General features: G+C 41.8%; 1 protein-coding gene across 3 annotated transcripts in view; it reads right to left on the reverse strand.

The window, feature by feature from the left end:
• SPAG16 (sperm associated antigen 16) overlaps positions 1-24,564 on the reverse strand; it is a 695,820-nt gene that overhangs the window by 329,879 nt on the left and 341,377 nt on the right. For all 3 annotated transcript variants that reach the window (XM_033946736.1, XM_033946735.1, XM_033946737.1), the window contains exon 13: positions 11,352-11,478. In XM_033946736.1, the coding sequence (XP_033802627.1) occupies positions 11,352-11,478 (127 nt within the window). The remainder of the gene's footprint in view (positions 1-11,351; positions 11,479-24,564) is intronic.

Genomic DNA, 24,564 nt, shown 5'->3' on the forward strand with positions numbered 1-24,564 from the left:
CTCTGATTCTAAATTAAACAGAATGACTGCCAGCCACCTAAATACAACTACAATAACAGCAGTTTGTTCAGCACTTTGCTCTAAAAGAAAAAAAAGCTGAATTTGATCATGACCTGCTTCTATGATGTATAATTAAACTCTCTGGAATTCGATGCCAGAGAATTTGGTGAAAGTAGTTAGCTTAGTAGGTTTGGATAATTTTCTTTTAAAAAAGTCCATAATCCATTATTAAGATGGACTTGGGGAAATCCACTGCTTATTCCTAAAATAAACAGCATAAAATCTGTTTTGACTCTTGGGATTTTGCAAGGTACTCGTGACCTGGGTTGGCCACTGCTGGAAACAGGATACTGGGCTTGATGAACCTTTGGTCTGTTGTAGTATAGCAACTCTTAAGTTCTTATGATTTGTATGCATTACTTAACTAACTGGCCTAATTGGCGCCAATAATTTATGCTAATTCAACCTAAATAAACATTATGAGTCTCATAATCAAAACATTGAAGCGTTCAAAAACCTGCCTAAAAGTCAGCATTTGGACATCCTAATAGCAGTGCTGATAATAAAAAAACAACTTTCTGGACATTCAGCAGCACTTCTAAGCTGCTGTGCGTCCAGAGCTCAAAGGAGTGTGTTGGGAGGTGTGTTATGGGTGGGCATTGGGTGGGCTTAAAACTGGACATCCTGAAGCAATAATCAAAGCGCTCTCAGGATGTCACAGGTGAAACTTACACACCGAGATTTAGACGAATATAAAACAGGTCTAAGTGCCCCAAAGGTGCACAAACTGATAAGATGACCATTGGAGGGATTAAGGCATGACCCCCCCTTGTGGCTCTGTGGTTGAAGGCGCTGCTTCTATCTTCCCAATGTGATGGTCTCAAATCACCCCAGCACAAATTCCTATTTTTTTTTGTGACAATCTGCCATCTAGATGCATATTGATGATGTCACAATGATGTCAAGATTATGTGTCAAACATGTCCACTTGCCAAAGCCACTGTGAGTAGGGTTTCTCTTCTTATTTTCTTAAACTTTAGGAATGAGGTTTAGTATGCAATATATATATTTTTTTCATGTGCTTTGATTGAGTAATACATTTTTGAACATCTTAAGTTGAAGTTGAACTCTGACAAAACCAAATTCTTATTACTAGAGAAGGACAAAAAACCATCCCTAACAGAACTGGAAGTAAACTCAATCAAGTACCCTATACAGAACTCCCTTAAAATCCTAGGAATACATTTAGACAGATGCTGCACAATGCAAACACAAATCCTAAAAGTCACCCAAAAAGCATTCTTCACAATGCAAAATTTAAGAAAAATCAGGAAATTCTTTAACAAAGACCAATTCAGGATCATTGTCCAATCCCTTGTGCTAAGTATTGTCGACTATTGCAACAGCCTCTACCTACCTTGCCCGACCAACACAATAAAAAAACTACAGACCATCCAGAACACAGCCCTCAGACTCATATACTCACTCAGCAAATACGACCACATTACCAATGCATACCTAGAATCTCACTGGCTACCAATAAAAGCAAGAACACAATTCAAACTCTACTGTCTCATTTTCAAAGTAACCCATGGCACGGCACCCAGTTACCTAATTAATCGCTTCCATCACTATCAACCACCAAGAAGAAGGAGAACACAGAACCTTTTCACCTACCCACCACTCAACGGAACTTGTCGTAAGAAACTATACGACAACCTCCTGGGGACACAGGCAGCTAAAATAGACTCTGACATCTCAAAATTACTGACCAAAACAACAGACATAAAAGAGTTCCGCAAAGAAATAAAAACACTACTGTTCAAAAAATATCTCCCATCACTCTAACCACCACCCAATGAGTTCCCAACCAACGACTTCGGAAACACCCATCTATACTATCTCTTTGTCTGTGACCTAAAATGTAATGTAACTCTTCTACTTTACACCCGATTTAAACGATCGAGTTGCCATGTATTATCTCTGCAAAATGCACTATCTTCTGTTATATGTAATAACTTCTGTGACAAGTATTATCTTCTGTGAACTTGAAGTATCATAACTCTTTACTGTTACTGTAATATACTCCTATCCTGAAATGTAATTCTACTGGAACTATCCAGATATCTTCTATAATGTAATCCGCCTAGAACCGCAAGGCACAGGCGGAATAGAAATCCCTAATGTAATGTAATGTAATAATGAAAGAGGAGTCCTCGTTACACCAAAAAACAGAAGGTTTAGTATGCTATATATCCTATATAATAAAACGCTAGCCGCGCATGCGCACTCCTATCGGCATGCTTCCATGATCAGTAGGTCTGTGGCCGCTGGAGTGCGCATGAGCGAATCCCCAGCACCTACCTACACTTGCCGGAAGGACTGGACCCCAGCGCTGGACATCCTGCTCTCCTGTCGGCTCCTCTCACAAGCCGCACCAGCGTCGGAAAAGGCTTCCGACACTGGCGGGGATCGAGAGGAGCTGCGGCGACACCTCAAGGGGTGGGAAAGGAAGCGCCAAAAAAAGATTCCAGCCGCTACTTTCTTCGCGGTCCCGACTCCAAACGCCAATTCAAGCAGCGTGTGCAGCACTCTACACACGCTGCTTCGGGGCCTTCTACTGCCCTGATTTGCTCTGCCGCTTCTCTGAAGATGTCATCAGGGACGTGCCAGAGTAAATCAGGGCAGTAGAAGGCCCCGAAGCAGCGTGTGTAGAGTGCTGCACACGCTGCTGGAGTTGCAGGTTTGTCGGGAAAGGGGAGCAGGAGAGAAGACATTCACAGCCACTTGCAGCAGGAGCTTAGAGGGCAAGAGAGCTGCAATTGGACAGACTGAGGAAGGAAATGTTCAGATAAATAAGAGCTGAGACTGAAGAAGGAAAGAAAATTGGAGAGACTGAGGTAGGAAATGTTCAGATAAAGAAGGGCTGAGACTGAAGAAGGAAAGAAAATTGGAGAGACTGAGGTAGGAAATGTTCAGAGAAAGAAGAGCTGAGACTGAAGAAGGAAAAAAAATAGGAATAAATTCCCACAGGGAAACATAAGATCAGGAGCATACAGAGAAAAAAATACAGCAGAGGTTTGCAGGAATAAGGAACACATAGAGAAAGTAGAGCAGAGATTCCTGCAAGAAGAGAAAAAGAGCAAAGAGACTGGGGATGAGAAAGAGAGCAGACATGCTTGCAGGAGAAAAAGCGAGGCAGTAATGTTACAGCTGGAGAGTGCAAAGTGAGGAAGAAAGCAGAGACAGCGCTACACAGGGAAATGGAGGGGGAGAGAGACAGAAAGAAAAAAAAAAGACAGACATATATTCTAGCACCCGTTAATGTAACGGGATTAAAGACTAGTATATATATATATATATATATATATATATTTTTTTTTTTTTTAAATATATATATATATATCTTTTCATGTGCTTTGAGGAACGCAGAGGCCAAAGGAGTTTTTTTTTGGGGGGGGGTTTAAACAGCAGAGGAACTGGATAACTGTTGAATGTACGTGTTTGATATGTATCCTAGAGAAATGACTGCTTGTGAATCAAGAGGATATAAACTTGTTTTTTGAATTGACAAGCAGTTTAATATTGAGTGTGTGGCACAGTGGTTAGAGCTACAGCTTCAGCAACCCTGAGGTTGTGAGTTCAAATCCCTTACTGCTCCTGGTGACCCTGGGCAAGTCACTTAATCCTTTCATTGCCCCAGGTACACTAGATAAGAGTTTGAGCCCACCAGGACAGAAGGGAAATATGATAAAGTAGACGAATGTAAATACCACTTAGAATATAAGTTAGGACATTGGTCTTTGCCAAAGGGCCGCTGTGTGAGCGGACTGCTGGGCACGATGGACCACTGGTCTGATCCAGAAGCGGCAATTCTTATGTTCTTATAAGTGCTATATAAATAATTAAAAAATATATAAATAAAATATAATAGTGGTGCTTCCTGGGGAGATAGAGCTTGGATTCCCTCTCTGCAAAATTGGGCTGCCTTTTCCATGCAATTTTACTGCACACAATTTTAATGTAAAAAAATGGCAAAAAATTGCCATTCTAATGACATCATTATGCTAAAACACGATAACATTATAGATGTTGTCAGGACGTCTATGCGACACCTAAAAGGTGATTCTATAAAGGACACCTAACTATGTATACACGCTTAAATTCGCTGGACGCCGCTGAGTGCAATTCTCTACTTATGCGTCTATGCAAAATAGAATCGCACTGAGTGTTGTACTGCTGGACATCTAAATGTACTTCACTCTAATCAAACTGGCTTCCGTCACTGTCATTCTACAGAACTTTCTTTGCTAGGACTCACTACCAAAATACTAAACCATCTTGATCATCATCAATCAGTACTGCTTATTTCCCTAGATCTCTCCTCTGCCTTTGATACTGTAGATCACAGCCTGCTTTTAATGCGACTTCACAAAATTGGTCTGGCTGACCAGGTCATGGACTGGTTTGTTTCCTACTTTACTGATAGATCATCTAAGGTCATCTTTAATGGCATGTCGTCTGAACCTTTTTCCACTAAACATGGAATACTACAGGGATCCATTCTGTCACCATTGCTTTTCAATATCTTCCTGTCACCCCTTCTGACGGTGGGCCAATCTATTGGCTTTACCACATTTGCTTACGCGGATGATGTGCAATTAATCCATCCCATTGATCTTAACAATACGGAAAAGGTAGCTTCCATTAACCATAAATTAGGAAAAATCAAATCATAGTTAGACTCAAATAAATTGGCTCTCAATATCAACAAATCAAAACTCATGATTTTTCCTTTTAAAGAAGGAATAACACTTCAGGCTCCTCTGAAGCTCGAATCGTTCCCCATCAAAATTGTCCCTACTTTAAAACTATTAGGAGTTACTTTTGACAGTAAATTTTCTTATCATTTTCATATTAGCACGGTCGTTCAGAAATGTTTCTATCAACTCAGGATGATACATTCCCTTGCTAAGTTACTTGAACCGGCTTCCTTGAACACATTGATCCACTCCCTAGTAATCTCTTATATAGACTATTGTAATGCCCTGTATAAGGGCATTACAAAAAAGGAAATTAGATGGCTTCAGAATATACAAAATACAAAAACAATGAAACAAGTCCTCAAATATCTCGCGATCTAATTCAAAAAATAGACTTGTAAAAATTAGAAATATAAGACAATTCATTTACCAGTACTCTCAGACACCTGTTGTGGCTGATCATCAAAGATCTCAAACGCCAATATTACAGGTGAAGGTATCAATCATTGAGTACTGATTTGAAAAGTGCTCAAAGTGCTTGAAATAAATCAAAATAAATCAAAATAACTTATCTTAATATTGTTGCAGTGCTTTTAAAACCCGTTTTAAAAGCACTGCAACAATATTAAGATAAGTTATTTTGATTTATTTTGATTTATTTCAAGCACTTTGAGCACTTTTCAAATCAGTACTCAATGATTGATACCTTCACCTGTAATATTGGCGTTTGAGATCTTTGATGATCAGCCACAACAGGTGTCTGAGAGTACTGGTAAATGAATTGTCTTATATTTCTAATTTTCAGATTATACAAAACACAGCTAAGATCATTTGAGGCGCAAAGAAATACAATCACGTCTCTCCCCTTCTGATTAGTGCACATTGGTTACCAATTGAACATAGAATCAGTTATAAAATCCTACTTTTAACATTTACAACAAAATTAAACAACCAACCAGAGTTCATCAGCAGACTTTTAATTCCTTACAATACTTTAAAATCTCTTCGTTCAATGTCTCAGAATCTTCTTGTTATACCTTCTTTAAAATTGATTATTATGTTGCGCTCTACTCTCTGGAATTCGCTGCCCAACCATCTGCGCAATGAATCCGATTTAAAACAATTTAAAGCAAAACTAAAAACATTCTTGTTCCAGGACGCTTTTGGACAACTGTCCTCTTAAGGACAAAATTAAATCAAATTGTTACTTTTTACCCTAACCTACTGTGCTTTCACTTTATGTTGCACGCTTCTTTAATGATTGTAGTTCTTCCCCACTTTCCTATCGTTTGAAGTAGGTCCGTAAGTCTTATCTGTGCCTTATTATGACACTCGGATTTTATTCAGTATCCCCTGTTTTAATATGTTTTTATGTAATTTTATATTGTACACCGCTTAGAAACCTGATTAAGCGATTTAAAAGACTTTTTTAATAAACTTGAAACTTGATGATGCCTAACTTCTAGGCGTTCTTTATAGAATTTGCCCCTAAGAGTGTAGGAGCAATGTATAGAAATTCCCTGAATACTTCAATACCGTAACCAATGTCACTATTCTTGTTGAGGCTAGACCCAAGACCCAAGTCATTTGAATTTCAGGTCTCATTGAGGCAGGTAGCAGGCAAATTCTCCATTGACAGAACTGGCTTCAGGAATGGAGTGTATGTCTACTAGAAAGAAGATTATTGAGATAAGAACATAATCTCTCTTTCTAGTATGACAGATACTCTATTCCTGAAACTTTGGGAGGTAACAGAGCAATCCCTTAAAGATTAGGGTGAAACAATGAGCTTGCCATCAAAGTTGAACATCCAAATGTGGAATCCTGCTTGGCCATCACATCTACTCTGTAAAACTTCATGAACTAATGCAGAGGACCAAATGGCAGCTCTACAGATCTCTTCTGCGGAAACCGCATGAAAATTCTGTCCATGAGGAAGCAACTCCTCTCGCGGAATGCGCCTTCACAGAAACAAGTGGACATTTTCCACTGCTGACATAAGCGGACTAAATGGCCATAAGGATACATGTGGAAATACTAGCTTTTATGCTGGCCAGCCCTTACGGACTGTACCTGCCAGCACAAAGAGATGATCTAACAACCTAAATTCATTTGTAACTTTCTAGATACCAAAGAGTCCATGCACATCCAATGATCTTAACACTTTATCCTGTTTCTCAACCCTGAGGGTGTGAAGGCAGGCAAACGCACTTACTGGTTGATGTGGAAGCTGGAATTCACTTTTGACAGGAAGGAGGGTACTGTGCACAAAGTAACTCCTGCATCTGTAATCTTAAGAAAAGGATTTCTGCAGGACAAAGCCTCTTCGAGTGGAGGTGATACCACCAAAATACTATCTTGATGGTAGGGTCCATCAAGGAAGCTTGGACTATGAGGGACACTACCGTAAGTCCCCTTGTCAAGGCCAGCCTGGAGGAAAGCTATCCCCACAGGCTCCACCTTCTCTTTAATGCACCAGTGTTGAAATGTTTACCAACCCTTAGCATAAGCAGAGACCACTGTAGGTTTTTTGGCTCTGAACAGAGTAGTAATGACCACTTCTGAGAATCGCTTGCGCACTCAAGAGTCATGCTGTAAAAGCAAAGCAATCCAGATCTTCTATGACCACTGGTCCTTGAGAAAGAAGGTCTGGCTATATTCGCAGTCTGAGATTCACACCCCTCTGAAGACACACTAGGTCTGCATACCATGGTCTGCGGGGCCAATGTAGAGCCACAAAAATGACCTTTCCTTATGGCTTGCAATCCTGTGGAGTATCTGGCCTATCATGGACCATGGAGGAAACATGTGAAAGAGCTCACTCTTCAGCCATGGCTGGATCACAGCATCCAGCCCTGCACTTCAAGGCTTGAACCTTCAACTGAAAAATCAATCTGCCTTCTTGTTTCTTGCTGTCACCATCAGATCAAACTTTGGGAAACCCCTGTGCTAAACAATAGATTGGAAGGCTGCCACAGACAGTCCATTCTCCCAGATTCAGTGTATGTCTGCTGAGGAAATCAGCCTGGATAAAAACATAGAAACACAGAAATAGACGGCAGATAAGGGCCACGGCCCATCTAGTCTGCCCACGCCAATGACCCTCCCCTATCTTTCTCTGTGAATAGATCCCACGTGTCTATCCCATTTGGCCTTAAAATCAGGCACGCTGCTGGCCTCAATAACCTGAAGTGGAAGACTATTCCAGCGATCAACCACCCTTTCAGTGAAAAATAATTTCCTGGTGTCCCCGTGCAGTTTCCCGCCCCTGATTTTCCACAGATGCCCTCTTGTTGGCGCGGGACCCTTGAAAAAGAAGATATCTTCTTCCACCTCGATGCGGCCCGTGAGATACTTGAATGTCTCGATCATGTCACCCCTCTCTCTGCGTTCCTCGGGTGAGGAAAGCTGCAACTTATCCAGCCGTTCCTCGTACGGGAGATCCTTGAGTCCTGAGACCATCCGGGTGGCCATTCTCTGGACCGACTCCAGTCTCAGCACATCCTTACGGTAATGCGGCCTCCAGAATTGCACACAGTATTCTAGGTGGGGCCTCACCATGGATCTATACAATGGCATAATGACTTCAGGCTTACGGCTGACGAAACTCCTGCGTATGCAACCTATGATTTGCCTTGCCTTGGATGAAGCTTGCTCCACTTGATTGGCAGTCTTCATGTTCTCACTGACGATCACCCCTAAGTCTCGTTCTGCTTCAGTTCTTGTTAGGATCTCACCATTAAGGGTGTAAGTCTTGCATGGATTATGGCTGCCCAGGTGCATGACTTTGCATTTTTTGGCATTGAAGCTGAGTTGCTAGGACCTAGACCAGCGCTCCAGTAGAAGTAGGTCATGCATCATGTTGTCGGCCATTTAATTTATGTCTGTTGTGCTTTTGCCCACTACATTGCTTAGTTTGGTGTCATCGGCGAATAATGTTATTTTACCTCGCAGCCCTTCTGCCAAGTCTCTTATAAAGATGTTGAATAGGATCGGGCCCAGGACCGAGCCCTGCGGCACTCCACTGATTACCTCCGTCATTTCGGAGGGGGTGCCGCTATATGTGCCGCTAAAGGCACCTGAAGATGAAACTCGGCCCACCTGAATAGTAAGTGGGCCCCCAGACTCAATTACGCACGCTTGGTGCCTTCCTGGCAACTGATATATACCACTGCAGTAGCATTGTCCAAGAAGACTCAGACCGCTTGTCTCTCCAGACTCTTTTTCAGCCTTGCAATGTCAATAGAATGGCATGAAGTTCCAGTCTGTTGACTGACCATTTCCTTTGGTAGGCTGACCAACGACCCTGGATTGGCTGTCCATTGCAGACATGTGCAGGTGTTCTGATACAGGGGACCACCTCAACAGTAATGTGCTCTAGAGAGGATGCATGTGTAAAAAAAAGGTTTTAAAGATTTCCCTCCCCCCCTTTTTCCTCATAGACTAACAGCCTTACTTACTGTGACCTGTGCTGGAAATGTACTGCAGCCTGCTTCAGCTCCAAAGGTAGCTGGATCTTGGAGAAGAAGTCACTGCCTCAAACAGACAGCTCCTCCAATACTGAATTTTTGGGTTGCCAGTCATACTGGTATCTGACTGAGCCTCAAACTCCACAGACTCTCGGAAATGAAAGGGGGGGGGTGAAACGCAACCAAAACTTTCCGGAACCCTGCTGAGCCTGACAGCCTGCAACCAAGCTCCTGCAGCACAGTAGGTGAGCAATGCTACAAGGGGAAAGGATCCCAAGCTTCAAAAAGTTTCTGTACGCTGGCTAACAGGTACCACAGAGGGACCTGTCAGCTGCAGACCTCGATCTGCTTCTCCACCATGCAGGCAGAACTGAAAACAAACTGGCATTGAATAGTATTCTATAATGGGTGTTTCAAGATCAGTGCTCTTTATACAGTGGCATGTAGTACTGGGCATCTGCACCCAACTTTGGATGTGAGAATTGCACCAACTGAAACAGAGTGTAAATCCTGGCACATAAGTTAGGCACAAATCCCAGTATTCAGTCATATTGAGCAAATCTTTAGTGAATGCCCCTGACCCACACATGCCCCTCCCATGGCCACACCCCATTTTGAATTGCATACTAGCAAGATATGTACACAAATCCAAACTGTTACTAATTAATGCCAATAATTGATTGTTAGCACCCAATTATTTGTGCTAATTGATTCATTAGTCGATTTAGTTACATATGAATCACAGAATAGTGCACAATTTTATACGGCATTTATAGAATTCAACCCTTAATTCTCCATTGCTTATAGATTGCACACTCTCTGGAGACAATTAAATGCCTAGTATATCTATGTGAATGTAACTCACTTTGAGCTTCTACTGAGAAAGATGTGAGCTTAATCCAAGTAAATAAATAAATACCATTTGGGGGTAGAAAATGAACAGGGACTGCATTGTAACGTTAATATGCAGGTTCTCATAGCATATTAACTGAACTGCATCCTACAGCTGTACAGTTGATATGACTTTTCTCTTTTGCCGGAAATGCCTCAATCAGTTAACAGGTTTTTTTTTTTTCAATTATCACTTGTTAATTTTGGCTTTTACTGTACAATAATTGCAAAATCTTCGTACAAGGGTCTACAAATCCCAAGTATTATATTGCCACAGCAACTAGAAATTTCATGTTGAATCCTGCTATTTTTGTGCACACTACAGAATGACATGGGACACATTTTCCCGTCCTGTTCCCGCGAGTTCTTTTCCTGTCCCTGCCCCATTCCTACAAGTTCCATCCTCATCTGCAGAAGCCTCAAACACTTTAAAATCATAAGTGTCTGAGGCTTGTGCGGTTAAGGCAGAGCTTGCAGGAATGGGGCAGGGACAGGGACATCGACAAAACTTATGGGGAAAGGACGGGAAAATTGAGTTCCTGTGGGGACGGGGACAAATTTATTCCAGTTTCTTTCTCTAGTGCACACCCCACTAAAAAAAAAAAAGGGGGGGAGGAAAGCAGGCAGGCTGATTGGCTTGTAGGGATAAAGCATGGGGGTGGGGTTACTGACTGGCTTACTATGGTAGGGCCTCGGGGGTAGGAGTAAATGATTATCTTGCTGGGGTAGGGTCTGAGGGGGTGGATGAATAGCTTGCTGGGATAAGGGCTTGGGGTATGGCTGACTGGTTCACTGAGATAAGGTTGGGGGTAGCAGACTGGCTTGCTGGGTGATAAGAGCTAGCTTGTCTGGGAGGTAGATTTCATGAGCGCTGAAGGACAGTTGGGTTGGGAGTAGCTGATTGGTTTCCTTAGTGGTGAGGACTAGCCAAGAAAGGGCTGACTAGAATACTGGGTGATGAGGCCTAACTGGTTTGGAGGAGTGACTCATTGGTTACCTAGGTGGGTTACTCTGAGGAGTAACTGACTGGCTTACTGGGTGGTGAGGGGTCAGGAGTTAGGGGTTTGGGGCTATATGCTTTTTGATGCTGTTTTATGGTTTGCTTGGGGTTTTTTTTAAAACATTTTTTTGCCTTGTGATCTACCTTCAATAATGATTGGAAAGTTAGAGTGTAAATGGAAACAAATAAATGCAATTATATAATGACCCAATTTGGTTTTCTCCTCACCGTTCTGGCATCCCAAATGGACAGAGTCTTGTCTGCAGAGCTGGTAAGGATGATATTTGAAAACGGAAGAAATTCAATGCTGTTGACTGAATCCACATGACCACGCAAGGTGTATCTACATCTTTCACTGGAAAAAAATATAGGCATTGAGCATTCCTGAACCACTCTGATTATCTTTAGAAATCTGACATAGAAAAAAACAGAAAACTATGACAGTTTCCATAAATTTAAAAATTTGGTAAGTGTACTTAAATATAAATCTGAAAATCTTACTGGGAAGTGTTTGCACTCAAGGTGAGTAGTATAAAAGGTACAACTCATGTCAAAATGATTGACAGCTGTCAAAGATAAGGATCGACCAATCAGTGTTATTTTCCAGGTTAAACCATGCCCACTATTTGCCTACACCATACCCACTCTCCGCCCACACCACGCCCATTTTCTGCCCACTTTTACCTAAACCATGCCCCGCCCACACCATGCACACTTTTGCTTAAGCCCCGCCCATACCATGCCCACTCCTGTTCATGCTTGAGAAGGGAGGAGAGAGAGAGAGAGTGAGAGTCCTATACAGGTGACAGGTGAAGAGCCTCCCCTGAAATCCCCTAACATATTAGGCCAATAAACACAACTAAAGGCCTAAGATGGCTGAGAATGCTCTGACTAAAACTGTCAAGCCTTTGCACAATCTATGCTTGCTGAAATCAGTAAGCCAAGCGAAACTTATCCTAAAAATGAGCGAGTGAAATGAAACTTATTATTTTACATGGCAACTGGTGTCACATCTGCTGTAATGCCAGGGAAGTGAATCTAAGAAGGATGAGAACATGTCTTGATCAAGAATATAAAAGTACATTATTTTGCAAGAATACCTTGTGACAAACAGGCTTTTACTGGCCGATAGTTTTAAATTGCTGACATGATAATTAAAACGGCATATGCGGGAAAAGATAGATTTTCTGGTAAACAAGACATGCATATGGTATGACACAGATATTATGAACCAATTAATAAACTGATAAATGTAATGAAGTTATAAGTGACCAATAAAAACTAACAATATGATATGTGCCAACGTGGCCTCAAGCTGTCAAGAATTGTATAAGAGACGGCCTTTGTGATTATGAAAACAGGACAGACATCCAGGTATACTCAAGTGCTTGAGGCATACTATCTGTCAGCTCTATATGCTGTAAAGATTTGTTCTTGTAACTTGTTACTGATTGTTAATAAAATAAATATATATTAATTATAACAGCATATTGAGTTTCCATGAAGCCAGTGGTATTGAAAGGCCGTAAACGAGGCGGCTTTTCAGTGGTGACATTCCTGACTGTGAAATGGGGAACTGCGCTAGCCTTAGGCTTTATGTCTGCCTTTCAGATAGCCTCCCCGCTTGCGCCAGCGTTTGTTAACTGTTTTTATTCTGCTTTTTACAGATCTATCTTGATGCGCACATAGTTTTGTTTCACCCCCTTAACATTACTTCCTTTACTACAGATCGGCCAGAAGAACAGCCATTTGATAGTGGTGTCTAACAAGAGACCTATAGATTTGACAGCCATTTGTTAGCTGGTGCTAACAATAAGAGTTATCATTTTAGTTTAATAGTTTATTGTTAGCTGGTTCTAACTATATGAGTTACAGGCTTAGTTTGATGGTACATTGTTAGCTGGTGCTAACAATAAGAGTTATCAGTTTAGTTTAACAATTTATTGTTAGCTGTTTCTAACTACATGAGTTATAGGTTTAGTCTGATAGCACATTGTTAGCTGGTGCTAACAAGTGTCATTGGCTTCATTCGGCAGTACGATGTTAGCTGGTCCTAACACCCAGAATTGTATAATTAGTTTGTCAGTACGTTGTTAGCTGGCACTAACAGAAGTTATGGGGTCTATAGGATTAGGATTGACAGTCAGTTGTTAGCTCAGACCAACGACAGGGTCATACAAATGATAGGGTTTTGACTTTCATGATATTTAACCTTCCCTTTTCCTTTTAACATAGCATCAGCATCTAACAACTCACTACACAGGTACCTGTTCTTCTGTGATCACATTGCTTCATTTTGTAAGTATTCTTTCTTTTCTTACATTAGTTAGTAAAGGCCTTATTAGTTTTATTTTTAGACTCATTATTTTGTTAATCGTCAAATTTGTAGTTGGATATATTGCTTATTTCTCCCGTGTTGTCTGCTCCCGCAGTCTCCCGCCCAGCCTCAGTTCCTATGCTACATGATTGCATTGATACCACTATACTGGACCCACCCCCTTATTCTCACGCTTCTCCACTTTTGCTGCTAGTATCTCAGTCCTCCCGTTTGTACCCCTCTCTGCCACTGTCAACTGCCCCTTTGCTCTCCCCAGCGCATACTCCTGCACCATCTGTCTCTCTACCTACCTTTGCATGCCAAGTGCAATGGCAGGCAGATCGCACTCTTACAACACATACTGGTCGTTACTCTCCTGTCACATGGGCCACTATCTCTCAGGCATTAGATGATATCTGTGAAACCATTCAACAGCAATGCACCCCGTCCCCACCTTCCCCCACTTTACAGGAAACTGTGGTTAGGCAGTGTTCCTGTCTCGGGAACCCACATCTTGAACAGAAATGCCCGCTATGTCCGATTCCTCCCGCTACACTTGATGACATTATGAATCCCCTGTCTTATACTTCTCTGGCCGCCAGTGCTAGCCCTGATTATTTGTCCTGTGCCCCTAGCCTTTCTTTCTTTTGCCTGTTCCCTCCTGATTCCATCTGCCTCCCATCCCTTTTTCCTACTTCTTCTACTCCCGCATTTCAACCTTTGGTACTGCCTGCCCAAGGCCCATCCCTGATCTTGCACAGTGGAGTGCCGCAGGGCTCGGTGCTTGGACCCGTGCTCTTCAAAATCTTTATAAATGATCTGGACATAGGTACGACGAGCGAGGTAATTAAATTTGCGGATGATACGAAGTTATTCAGAGTAGTGAAGACGCAGGAGGATTGTGAAGATCTGCAACGTGACATAATCAGGCTCGAGGAATGGACATCAACATGGCAAATAAGATTCAACGTGGATAAGTGTAAAGTGATGCATGTAGATAACAAAAATCTCATGCACGAATACAGAATGTCTGGGGCGGTACTTGGAGAGACCTCCCAGGAAAGAGACTTGGGAGTTCTGATCGACAAATCAATGAAGCCGTCCGCGCAATGTGTGAACAGAATGCTAGGAATGATTAAAAAGGGGATCATGAACAGATCAGAGAAGGTTATCATGCCGCTGTACCGGGCCATGGTGTGCCCTCACCTGGAGTACTGCGTACAGCACGGACATGGTACTATTCGAAAGGGTCCAGAGAAGAGCAACTAAGATGGTTAAAGGGTTGGAGGAGCTGCCGTACAGCGAAAGATTAGAGAAACTGGGCCTCTTCTCCCTCAAACAGAGGAGATTAAGAGGGGACATGATTGAAACATTCATGGTACTGAAGGGGATAGACTTAGTAGACAAGGACAGGTTGTTTACCCTCTCCAAGGTAGGGAGAACGAGAGGGCACTCTCTAAAGTTGAAAGGGGATAGATTCCGTACTAACGTAAGGAAGTTCTTCTTCACCCAGAGAGTGGTGGAGAGCTGGAACGTTCTTCCGGAGTCTGTCATAGGGGAAAACACCCTCCAGGGGTTCAAGGCAAAGCTAGATAAGTTCCTGCTGAACACAGACGTATGCAGGTAGCAGTGGTGTACCTAGGGGAGGGGAGCGGGGGGGCAGTCCGCCCCAGGTGCACGCCCCAAGGGGGTGCACAGGAGAGAGCTGGACGTGGGACCTGCGGAGTTAAATACATCTCGAGCCGCGAAGCTCGTCTTCTGTTCCTACCTGCCCTGCCGCTCACATATAGCCGATCGGAAGTGTTCCCCAATGTCAGCGCTGACGTCAGAGGGAGGGCTTAAGCAAAGCCTGCCCTCCGACGTCAGCGCTTACGTCGGAGAATACTTCCGGTCGGCTATTTGTGTGCGGCAGGGCAGGCAGGAAACAGGAGACAAGCCTCTCAGCTCGAGCTTCGTTTTGCTGAGAAAGTTGCAAAGATGGGCTGGGAGGCAAACACGGAACACAAAAGGGGGGAGGGAGTGCGTTTTGGACACACACAAGTTCTCTCACAAGGCATGAACTTGGGAGAGAGGAAGGGAGGGAAAGAGATGCTGAGGTGGGGGATGGAATGGGTTTTTGGACACAGAAGGCATGGACTTGGGAGAGAGGAAGGGAGGGAAAGAGATGCTGAGGTGGGGGAGGGAATGAGTTTTTGGACACAGAAGGCATGGACTTGGGAGAGAGGAAGGGAGGGAAAGAGATGCTGAGGTGGGGGAGGGAATGTGTTTTTGGACACAGAAGGCATGAACTTGGGAGAGAGGAAGGGAGGGAAATAGAAGAAAGGAGAATTATTGGTCATAGGGAGGGAGTGAGGTACAGATAGTGGCATACCAAGGTGGGGGAGGGTGGGGGGGTGGTCCGCCCCGCCCCGCCCTGCCCCGGGTTTACGTCCCAAGGGGGTGCACAGCTGGCCACCCTCCAGTGTTCTCCCTAGGCCGGCAAACTGCGGCTCTTTAGCCACTTGAGTGCCACCGCCGCCATCGGGAACAGGCCGGCGCCAAGTTCTCCCTGCTTTTCCCTGTGGGGCCGACCAACTCTCGCCACTCGCGTCAATTCTGACATCGGAGAGGACATTCTGGGCCAGCCAATCGCTGCCTGGCTGGCCTAGAACATCCTCTCCGACATTAGAATTGACGTCGGGTGGCGAGAGTTGGTCGGCCCCGCGGGGAAGAGAAGTAGGGAGAACTTGATGCCGGCCTGTTCCCTATGGCAGCAGTGGCAGCCTATTCCCCAGTGGCGGTGGCAGCATTTTCCCAATGGTGGTGGCATAGGGGAGGGCAGGGAGAAAGAAAGAAAGGGGGGACAGGAAGCCAGAAAGAAAGAAAGGGGGCAGGGTGAAACAAAGAAAAATGGTGCACGGAGAGAGAAAGACAGACATACAGAACGAAAGAGGGTGTGGAGAGAGAAAGAAAGAAGGGGGTAGGGTGAAACAAAGAAAGAAATGGGGCACGGAGAGAGAAAAAACAGACATACAGAAAGAAACGGGGTACGGAGAGAGAGAAAAAGAAAGAAGGGGCAGGGTGAAACAAAGAAAAAGTTTGGGGAGGGAATGAGGTCTGGAGGAGAGGAAGCATACAGGAGGCTGAAAGAAGGGAAGAAATATTGGATGCACAGTCAGAAGAATAAAGTGCAACCAGAGACTGATGAAATTACCAAAGGTAGGAAAAATGATTTTATTTTCAATTTAGTGATCAAAATGTGTCTGCTTTGAGAATTTATATATGCTGTCTATATTTTGCACTATGGCCCCCTTTTACTAAACCGCAATAGTGTTTTTTAGCGTAGGGAGCCTATGAACGTTGATGAGCGTGGGGCATTCAGCGCAGCTCCCTGCGCTAAAAACCGCTAACGCGTTTTAGTAAAAAGGGAGGGGGAATATTTGTCTATTTTTGTATAGTTGTTACTGAGGTGACATTGCATAAAGTCATCTGCCTTGACCTCTTCGAAAACCCGCGGAATATAAATGATAATTAACATTTTCTCTGCGTACAGCATGCTTTGTGTTTTTAAAATTTTATTGTTGGTAGATCATTTTGACTTGGCCACAAAGGTAAGGGGGAGGGAGGGAGGGGAGCTGCTGAAAGACATCTAGTAATCCTTGCAGGCTTGACTGTGCAGGGAATTATTTTTCTAAAATCATGTTTTGTTATGTGACTGGCATTATTTAGACTTTAATTTCTATGAATGAATAGAATGAAAATGATATAAATTACTTGCTTGTTTTTATGTGTGTGCGCTGAAGGAAAGTGGAGAGAGAGTTGGCTGAGGACGCTGAAGGGAAATGGGGAAGAGAGAGTGGGGAGAAGACGCTGATTTATAAATTGATAATTATACAGAATATTGTTTCTTTTTATACTTTAATATAAACAATTCAAGGCTTGTGTGGATGGAATCAGGTGGTTTGCGTGGATGGGGACCAAGCTTACGGGGATTAGTCCAATAAAATGGTATTTTTTTATTTCTCATTATTTGTTTTATTTTTATTTGTTAATTTGTAAAGTGGTGATTGTTATGTATCAGTTTTTTCAAATTTACATCTACTGTTTTTATATTTTGCACTGTATTAGAGGACATGTGTTACTGTTTTTGTGGTGTTGCATTATATCCAGGGTCTGGTTTCTTGGCGGTTCAGTTTAACTTTTGTCTACATATTTCTATTTTTAGTTTGTGATTATTCCATATTGGGCGAGGGTGTATCTCTGTTCTGTGTGCATGAAAAGAACATAGTTTTCAGTTGGCATTGACTACAGGATCAATTGGCTGTGTGGGATCTGGCTTGTTTAGTTTTACAATGTATGTGTTGGTGTTCTAGTGCTCACTGCAGTGTTTAAGATGCTGCCTTTTCCTAGGTACATTCTTGTGCGATACGTGGATTGTTACTAAAAATCATATTTTTCATATAGATGTGGGGGTGTCAAAAAATGATGGGCCCCGGGTGCCACATACCCTAGGTACGCCACTGGCAGGTAGGGCTGGTCTCAGTTAGGGCGCTGGTCTTTGACCTGAGGGCCATCGCTTGAGTGGACTGCTGGGCATGATGGACCACTGGTCTGACCCAGCAGCGGCAATACTTATGTTCTTATGTTCTTACAATAAAACCTCTGTGAATGGATAAATTCTGTAGAGAGTTGTAAGTGTATAAAAATATGCCGTGACAAGACCAATGAGCGTTCTGGTTTTTGTGGATGTTACACTGGATACCCCCCCGGATACATCAACCGCTAACATGGTAAGTAGGAAAGGGGTTTTCTTTTATTTTTAGGAATTCCAATTTTTCTGTCACTGAATCTATTATTGTATTTAAAAACAGTAGTGAAAATCTGAATGTAGAAATCAACTATCTCTTACCAGAAAAAGACAACAGAGATTGTTAAAAAGTAAGTTAACAGTTGTATTTTCTGGCACGTATAGTGTTTGTTTTTTTTAAAAGCAGCATTTACAAAACATTCTTTATATGTTATGATTAGACCAAGAAACGGCTGGAGAATCAGCACCTTCTACAGCAACAAGTTCTAACCAACAGCTGGTTCCTTACCGGAAGCCAAAAGATAAACAAAATAGTAGGTATCCTGCTTTTGTAAGGAGACTAGTGTTAAAAGAAAATTTTTTATACTTTTATAATTGTTGATCAAGAAAATGTTAAGCACAGTCAGAACCCTGAAGAAAATGTGTATTAACGGTTATGCTATGTTATAAATTGTAGATCGGGAAAATGTTAGAAAGTCGCAAGCAGATACTGTGAACCCAACAGAAAAGTCCAACAGGAAAAGGTCACATAGTGAAAGCTTCTTAGATGGTGAACCAGAGTCCAAAGGTGCTTACCAGAAACCGAAAGATAATAGTAAGTATTCTGGTTTTGTAAGGAGACTAGTGTAAAAAGAAAATGTCATTACTTTTATAATTGTTGATCAAGAAAATGGTAGGCAGTCAGATCCCCAAAGGAAAAAAAAAGGTGTATTAACAACGATGCTGTTTTGTAAATTGTAGATCAAGAAAATGTAAGAAAGTCGCAAGCAGATACCGTGAACCCGACAGAAAAGTCTAACGGGAAAAAAGGCACACAGCGAAAGCGTCTCAGAGCTGGCCTGCACAGAAGATGGAGAGCGTTATGAAATTGATAATTATTATGATAGCAACAATGTGATAGAGAATGGGTCAAATAATGGTGCATTAGGCCCTTCTGAAGATTCAGAACCAATTAGCTTTGTCCAGTTTGTGAAAAGATGGGATCGTAAACTGGACAAGTTTCATAGAGTACTTTATTCAGAAGAATTTTGTTTCATTCATTTAGACAGGATAACTTCATTACTTGAGGCTCAAAATGCCATAAGCCAAGTTATTCAACATATCCTGGACGAAGTTAGCAACAGAGTTTCGCCCGGTGACTATGTACAGATGCATCCACATTCATCGCTTTTTCACAACTCCTTGCTTTCTGGTAAATTAAATCCCGAATTGCTAGATGCTGATGATGTCTTAGACCAGGTTGCTAAACTCCTTCAAAGTCACAGAGAAATACAGGTCTGTAATTTATTCCGTGTTGTTGCACTTGTAATAAGAAACAAGGGTGGTGGGGCCCGTAGGGTGTTAAATCTATATTGTTTAGCCAAATTTTACAGAAAAAATATGTATTTAATAGATTTGAATAACACAGGCAATAACCTGTGTTTTGCCGGTAGTCTTACAGCACTTATGTCTCCGGTAAAACTCGCAGATACTGAGCTGTTAACAGGTGCTGAAAAGCTACATAATGATTTGGGATGGTCATGCTCGATGATGTAGCAACAATTGACCACGTCTCCCCTCTACTTACCAATCTTCACTGGCTCCCAGTACTTTCCAGAATTCATTTCAAATGCTCTTGCCTGGCTTTCAAGATCATTCACGGCATCCTTCCGCCCCTAATCCCTCTATCCTTCCTCGCCCCGACACCAACTACCACCAGATCTGCCCACAGACATAAACTATCCTTCTCCTCTCTACACGGCATCCTCCACGCAGGTAAACTGGGTAGATCCCTCCTCTCCAAAATCACCGGCCTCTGGAACGACCTCATTGTCCCGCTGTGGAACCTGGACTCCCTCCAACTATTTCGAAAATAACTGAAAACCTGGCTTTTCTCTAGCATATAATAATCTCTTCTCCTGATTACATCCCCTCTTTTTATGCTTTGTAAACTCTTTCTCTTCTCTCTTCCCATATTTTTTAAACTCTGTAAACCGTGTTGAGCTCCACTTCAGTGGAGAAGATGCGGTATATAAACCTAAGGCTTAGTTTAGTTTAGTTTAAATATAAGAGTTGTGTTTTATACAAACTCGTAGAGTTGCTTTAAACATCAGATCAACCCGTGAATCCTAAAACTGTTTCCTTGTTGCTACTCGATGACTATTTCTACGGCATAACCGATCTCAAAAAAATTCTACGGGGAGCATAACTTCTGTACTTTTTGCCAGAAGCCTTTTAGTCACAACCACTCCTGTACATTATGGTGTCGTCTTTGTTTGATACAGACGTGTTTGAAGAATGTCGGTGTACAGCAGAGATGTCCTAAATGCAAGATGTGTTGTCGCTCTAAAGACTGTCTAGATCAGTGGTTCCCAAATCTGTCCTGGGGGACCCCCAGCCAGTCAGGTTTTCAAGATATCCCTAATGAATATGCATGAGAGAGATTTGCATACCTGTCACTTCCATTATATGCAAATCTCTCTCATGCATATTCATTAGGGATATCTTGAAAACCTGACTGGCTGGGGGTCCCCCAGGACAGGTTTGGGAACCACTGGTCTAGATAGACATATGCAGCTGGGAGTGGGCGAGGCATGGGCAGAGCTTAGGCAAAAGTAAGTGTGGTGTGGGTGGAGAGTTGGGGTGTGGGCAGAGAGTGGGCATGGCTTAACCCGGAAGTGAACACTGATTGGTTGATCTTTATCTTTGACAGCTGTCAATCATTTTGACATGAGGTGTACCCATTATACTACTAAGGTGTAATGGACTAACAGAAAAAAACTTTTAAGAGTCATGGTGACAGAGTTTGCAGAACTGAAGAACAGAAGTGATTCAAATCTTTGAAAAGAAAAAGGAAATACAATTTGATGTCTGGAAACTTTGGCTTACTATTTCCAGAATATGGCACATCTAGAAGAAGAAAAGTACTAAAGTAGAAACTCTACCACTCAAGAAGATATGCATTCTGTTTCAGCTAGAAAAGAGAGAGGATCTATAGCTTCGAAGACTTAAGCTTCAGGGAAGAAAGACCAAAGCTTCAGAAGAATCATAAAGAATATTGAGTGGGTATTACACTAGATTCTATGTTATCTTTTCGGCAACAGATAAATAATCTAGTTAGACAATATTTTCTAAGCTTACGTCACCTGAAGTTGGTACGAGCCCTATTTTATCAACATCATTTTGCCATGATTGTTCAGTCAACTGTATTAGCTCAGCTGGAGCATTGTAATTCAGTTTATTGTAGTATTAGTAAAGGTAATTTAAAATGTCTACAACTGATACAGAATACAGCAGCTCGGTTGATTGTTAACAAAATTAAATTTGAATATGCCATGCTCATCTTGAGATCATTACATTGGCTTCCTATTCAGTCAAGAATCAGATTCAAATGTGCCTGTCTAGTTTTTAAAATATTTTATGGACAATTAGGTGACTCAGTTGTACAGGTCTGCCATGGCAAAGTGGCCGTAGATCTTCTACTGCTTATAAGCTGTCTTTTCCATCGTTTAAATGTGTTCTGCCAAGGAGTCGTCTTCTGTTCTTGCTCTTTTCTACAGTATTTACTACTTTATGGAATGAATTACTCATCAGTCTGCAGTCATGCATTACTTATCAAATCTTTCAAAAAAAATTAAATAATTAATATACTGTGCAAATTCTTAATGTAAACCACATCGAGCAACACTTGCACAATAAATAGGATTTTCTAAACATTTCTAAAGAAATGCATCACTCAAATCCACGGTATTGGGGGAAGTATCACATATTCAAAGGAGATACGAACAACCTAAACAAAGCGAAAGAGGTCCCTGCTAACAAGCTGAGACGCCACTATGGACTCCTTTTACAAAGCTGCGCTATGTGTTTTAGCGTGCTAAACGCTAACACGTGCATGTTAGTCTATGGACGCATTAGTGGTTAGCGCGTGCATAATTTCAGCGCATGCTAAAATGTAAAGCGCACCTTAGTAAAACAGGAGGGAAATTTTGGGAGACTTGTATGGCATTAACAGGGGTTCTACTTGAAAATAGCACTGCTATCTGCCAGAAAAGTAGAAAAGAAAGAAATACATATTTCTGAAACAGATACTCAGGAACTTGTGGCTATATTACAAAAAGCACTCACAACGTATTTCAACAATAACTTACCCCCTCTTTTATAAAGGTGCGCTAAGCTTTTTAGCGTGTGCTAAATATTAGCATGTGCAAAATGCTAACATGTGCATGTTATCATATGGACGCATTAGCGGTTAGAACAGACATTGATTTAGCATGCGCTAAATCCACGCTAACATGCTTAGCGTGCCTTTGTAAAAGAGGGTCCTAGTGCTTATATAATTCACTTTTTTAAAATTTTTTCATTCAATATATTGAATATATTAAAGTATTATTTTAAAAACTTTTTATTTTAATAATGCGAGTGTGCTCAGTGCCCCAACACAACAGTCAAGTCGATATTAAGACCAATGAAAAAGAACCATCACTGCTCCACTCTTGTTCTCATTAATCCTCTATCCGTTTAAAGAAATGTTTATATATGATCAAAAATTTTAAAAAGTGAATTTTAAGAAGATTAACAAAACTTTTTATGGAAAAATTGAAAAAAAAAAAAACCTTATTCTGGAATGAAACAAATTCACTTATCTGTTAGTTGATGTTCATATATAACAAATAGTTTGGTCCTCCGCTGGTCTCGATCTTCCTTATCAACCAGCTTAGCGTGAAATCCCCATATCCAAGTGATTAACCACCTGTTTTACAAAGATGCACTATGCGTTTTAGCAAGCGCTAAATATATGCGTGCGCTAACCGCTAATGCATCCATAGACTAACATTACACATTAGCGTTTAGCACGTGGTTAGTGCGCACTAAACCGCTTAGCGCACCTTTGTAAAAGGAGCCCTAAGAGCTCCTTTACAAATCTGTGCTTGGGCCTTAACGTGCGGAATAGCGCACGCTAAATTGCCACGTGCGCTAGCCGCTACCGCCTCTTTGAAAAGGCGGTAGATTTTCAGCTAGCGCACGCTAATTTGGTGTGTGCGCTAAAACGCTTAGCGCACTTTCATAAAAGGAACCCTAAGTATCCAACAAAATAGTGACATTCCACCAACAATCACTATTGTCCATTCATATGTCCATTCATTATAACATTCTTAGTCTTGTTAACCATCCCTTTTTTAATAATTGCTGAAGTTACCCAGAAATAAAAGCCTATGAGTTGGGGCAATGAACTTAAGGAGGTCCAGAGAGGCAATGGTTTAAATGGTGTTGGTCTAAGACCATATTCCCAGACAAAGACCATATTCCCAGATTAAGCTGTGAAATAGTTGAAGTAGAAGTAAGGAAAAGGAGTTTTTTGTTTTTGAAGTGGGTTTTTTTTAACCTTTTCATGTGATGCACTGTTGTTTGACTGATACCAAAATAGTGAGCCTAAGTAGTACTGTATCAGAATTTGGTTGTGAACATCCTTTGACCAAGAATAAAAGAGTTTTTGTTCCTGACATGCATTATGACTGGTGAACATTATTTTTCCACAGTACCTCACTCTCTACCAACTTTAATAATTCACTTGGTCAGGTGTGTGTGTTGGGAATAGGGGCTTGACTCACACTATCAGGCTCACCCCCAGCCACAACTGTAAATTTCAAACAATATTCCATGCTATTACAATTCTGACTGATATAACAATAATATAAGGATTCAGTGCTGTTGAATATAGCTGGTCAGAGAAAGACTGCTGAGTAGCTCTTAACTGTGCTAAATGGAATTGCTTACAATATTCTCTTTAGGGGGCTGTCAACAAAGGAAATTATGGATTTGATTTTTGTTCTGATCCACAAAACGCTAGACAGCTCAAACAGCTCCTACAGCTTTTCTTATTAACTACACTGGAGCTCAGATGCAGGCCAGTAGAGCTGAGAAAATTTTTCTGGAGGCTAATACAGTTTTGAAAGAACTGGTGTATTATGAAGCTACTTAATCCATACTAAATAAATATTTTTTTAACTTCTACATAATAAAATTGTATAAAGCAAGCAAGGAAATGACAGTTACTTTTATAAATAATAATGACAAATTTTGATATACTGTATATTGTCGAATTTAAGTTGATCAGAATATAAGTTGAGGTACCCTTTTCCTCCAAAAGGGGAGGAAAAAAGGTTGACTTGAATACAAGCCATGTGTGTGTATGTGTCCTTCCAGGCTCTGCACCCAACCAATCTCACTCTCTGCCCTGCCAGGGTCCCACCCTGTCACCCCTCCCTCCCTGCCAGGTTCTGCACCCTGTCTCACCTCTCTGCCCTGTACCACCCTCTCTCACGATGTCCTGAAGGCCTCTACCGAACCTGCCGTAT

This window comes from Geotrypetes seraphini, chromosome 5 (genome assembly GCF_902459505.1).
Source record: "Geotrypetes seraphini chromosome 5, aGeoSer1.1, whole genome shotgun sequence".
In the NCBI taxonomy this organism is placed as follows: Eukaryota; Metazoa; Chordata; class Amphibia; order Gymnophiona; family Dermophiidae; genus Geotrypetes; species Geotrypetes seraphini.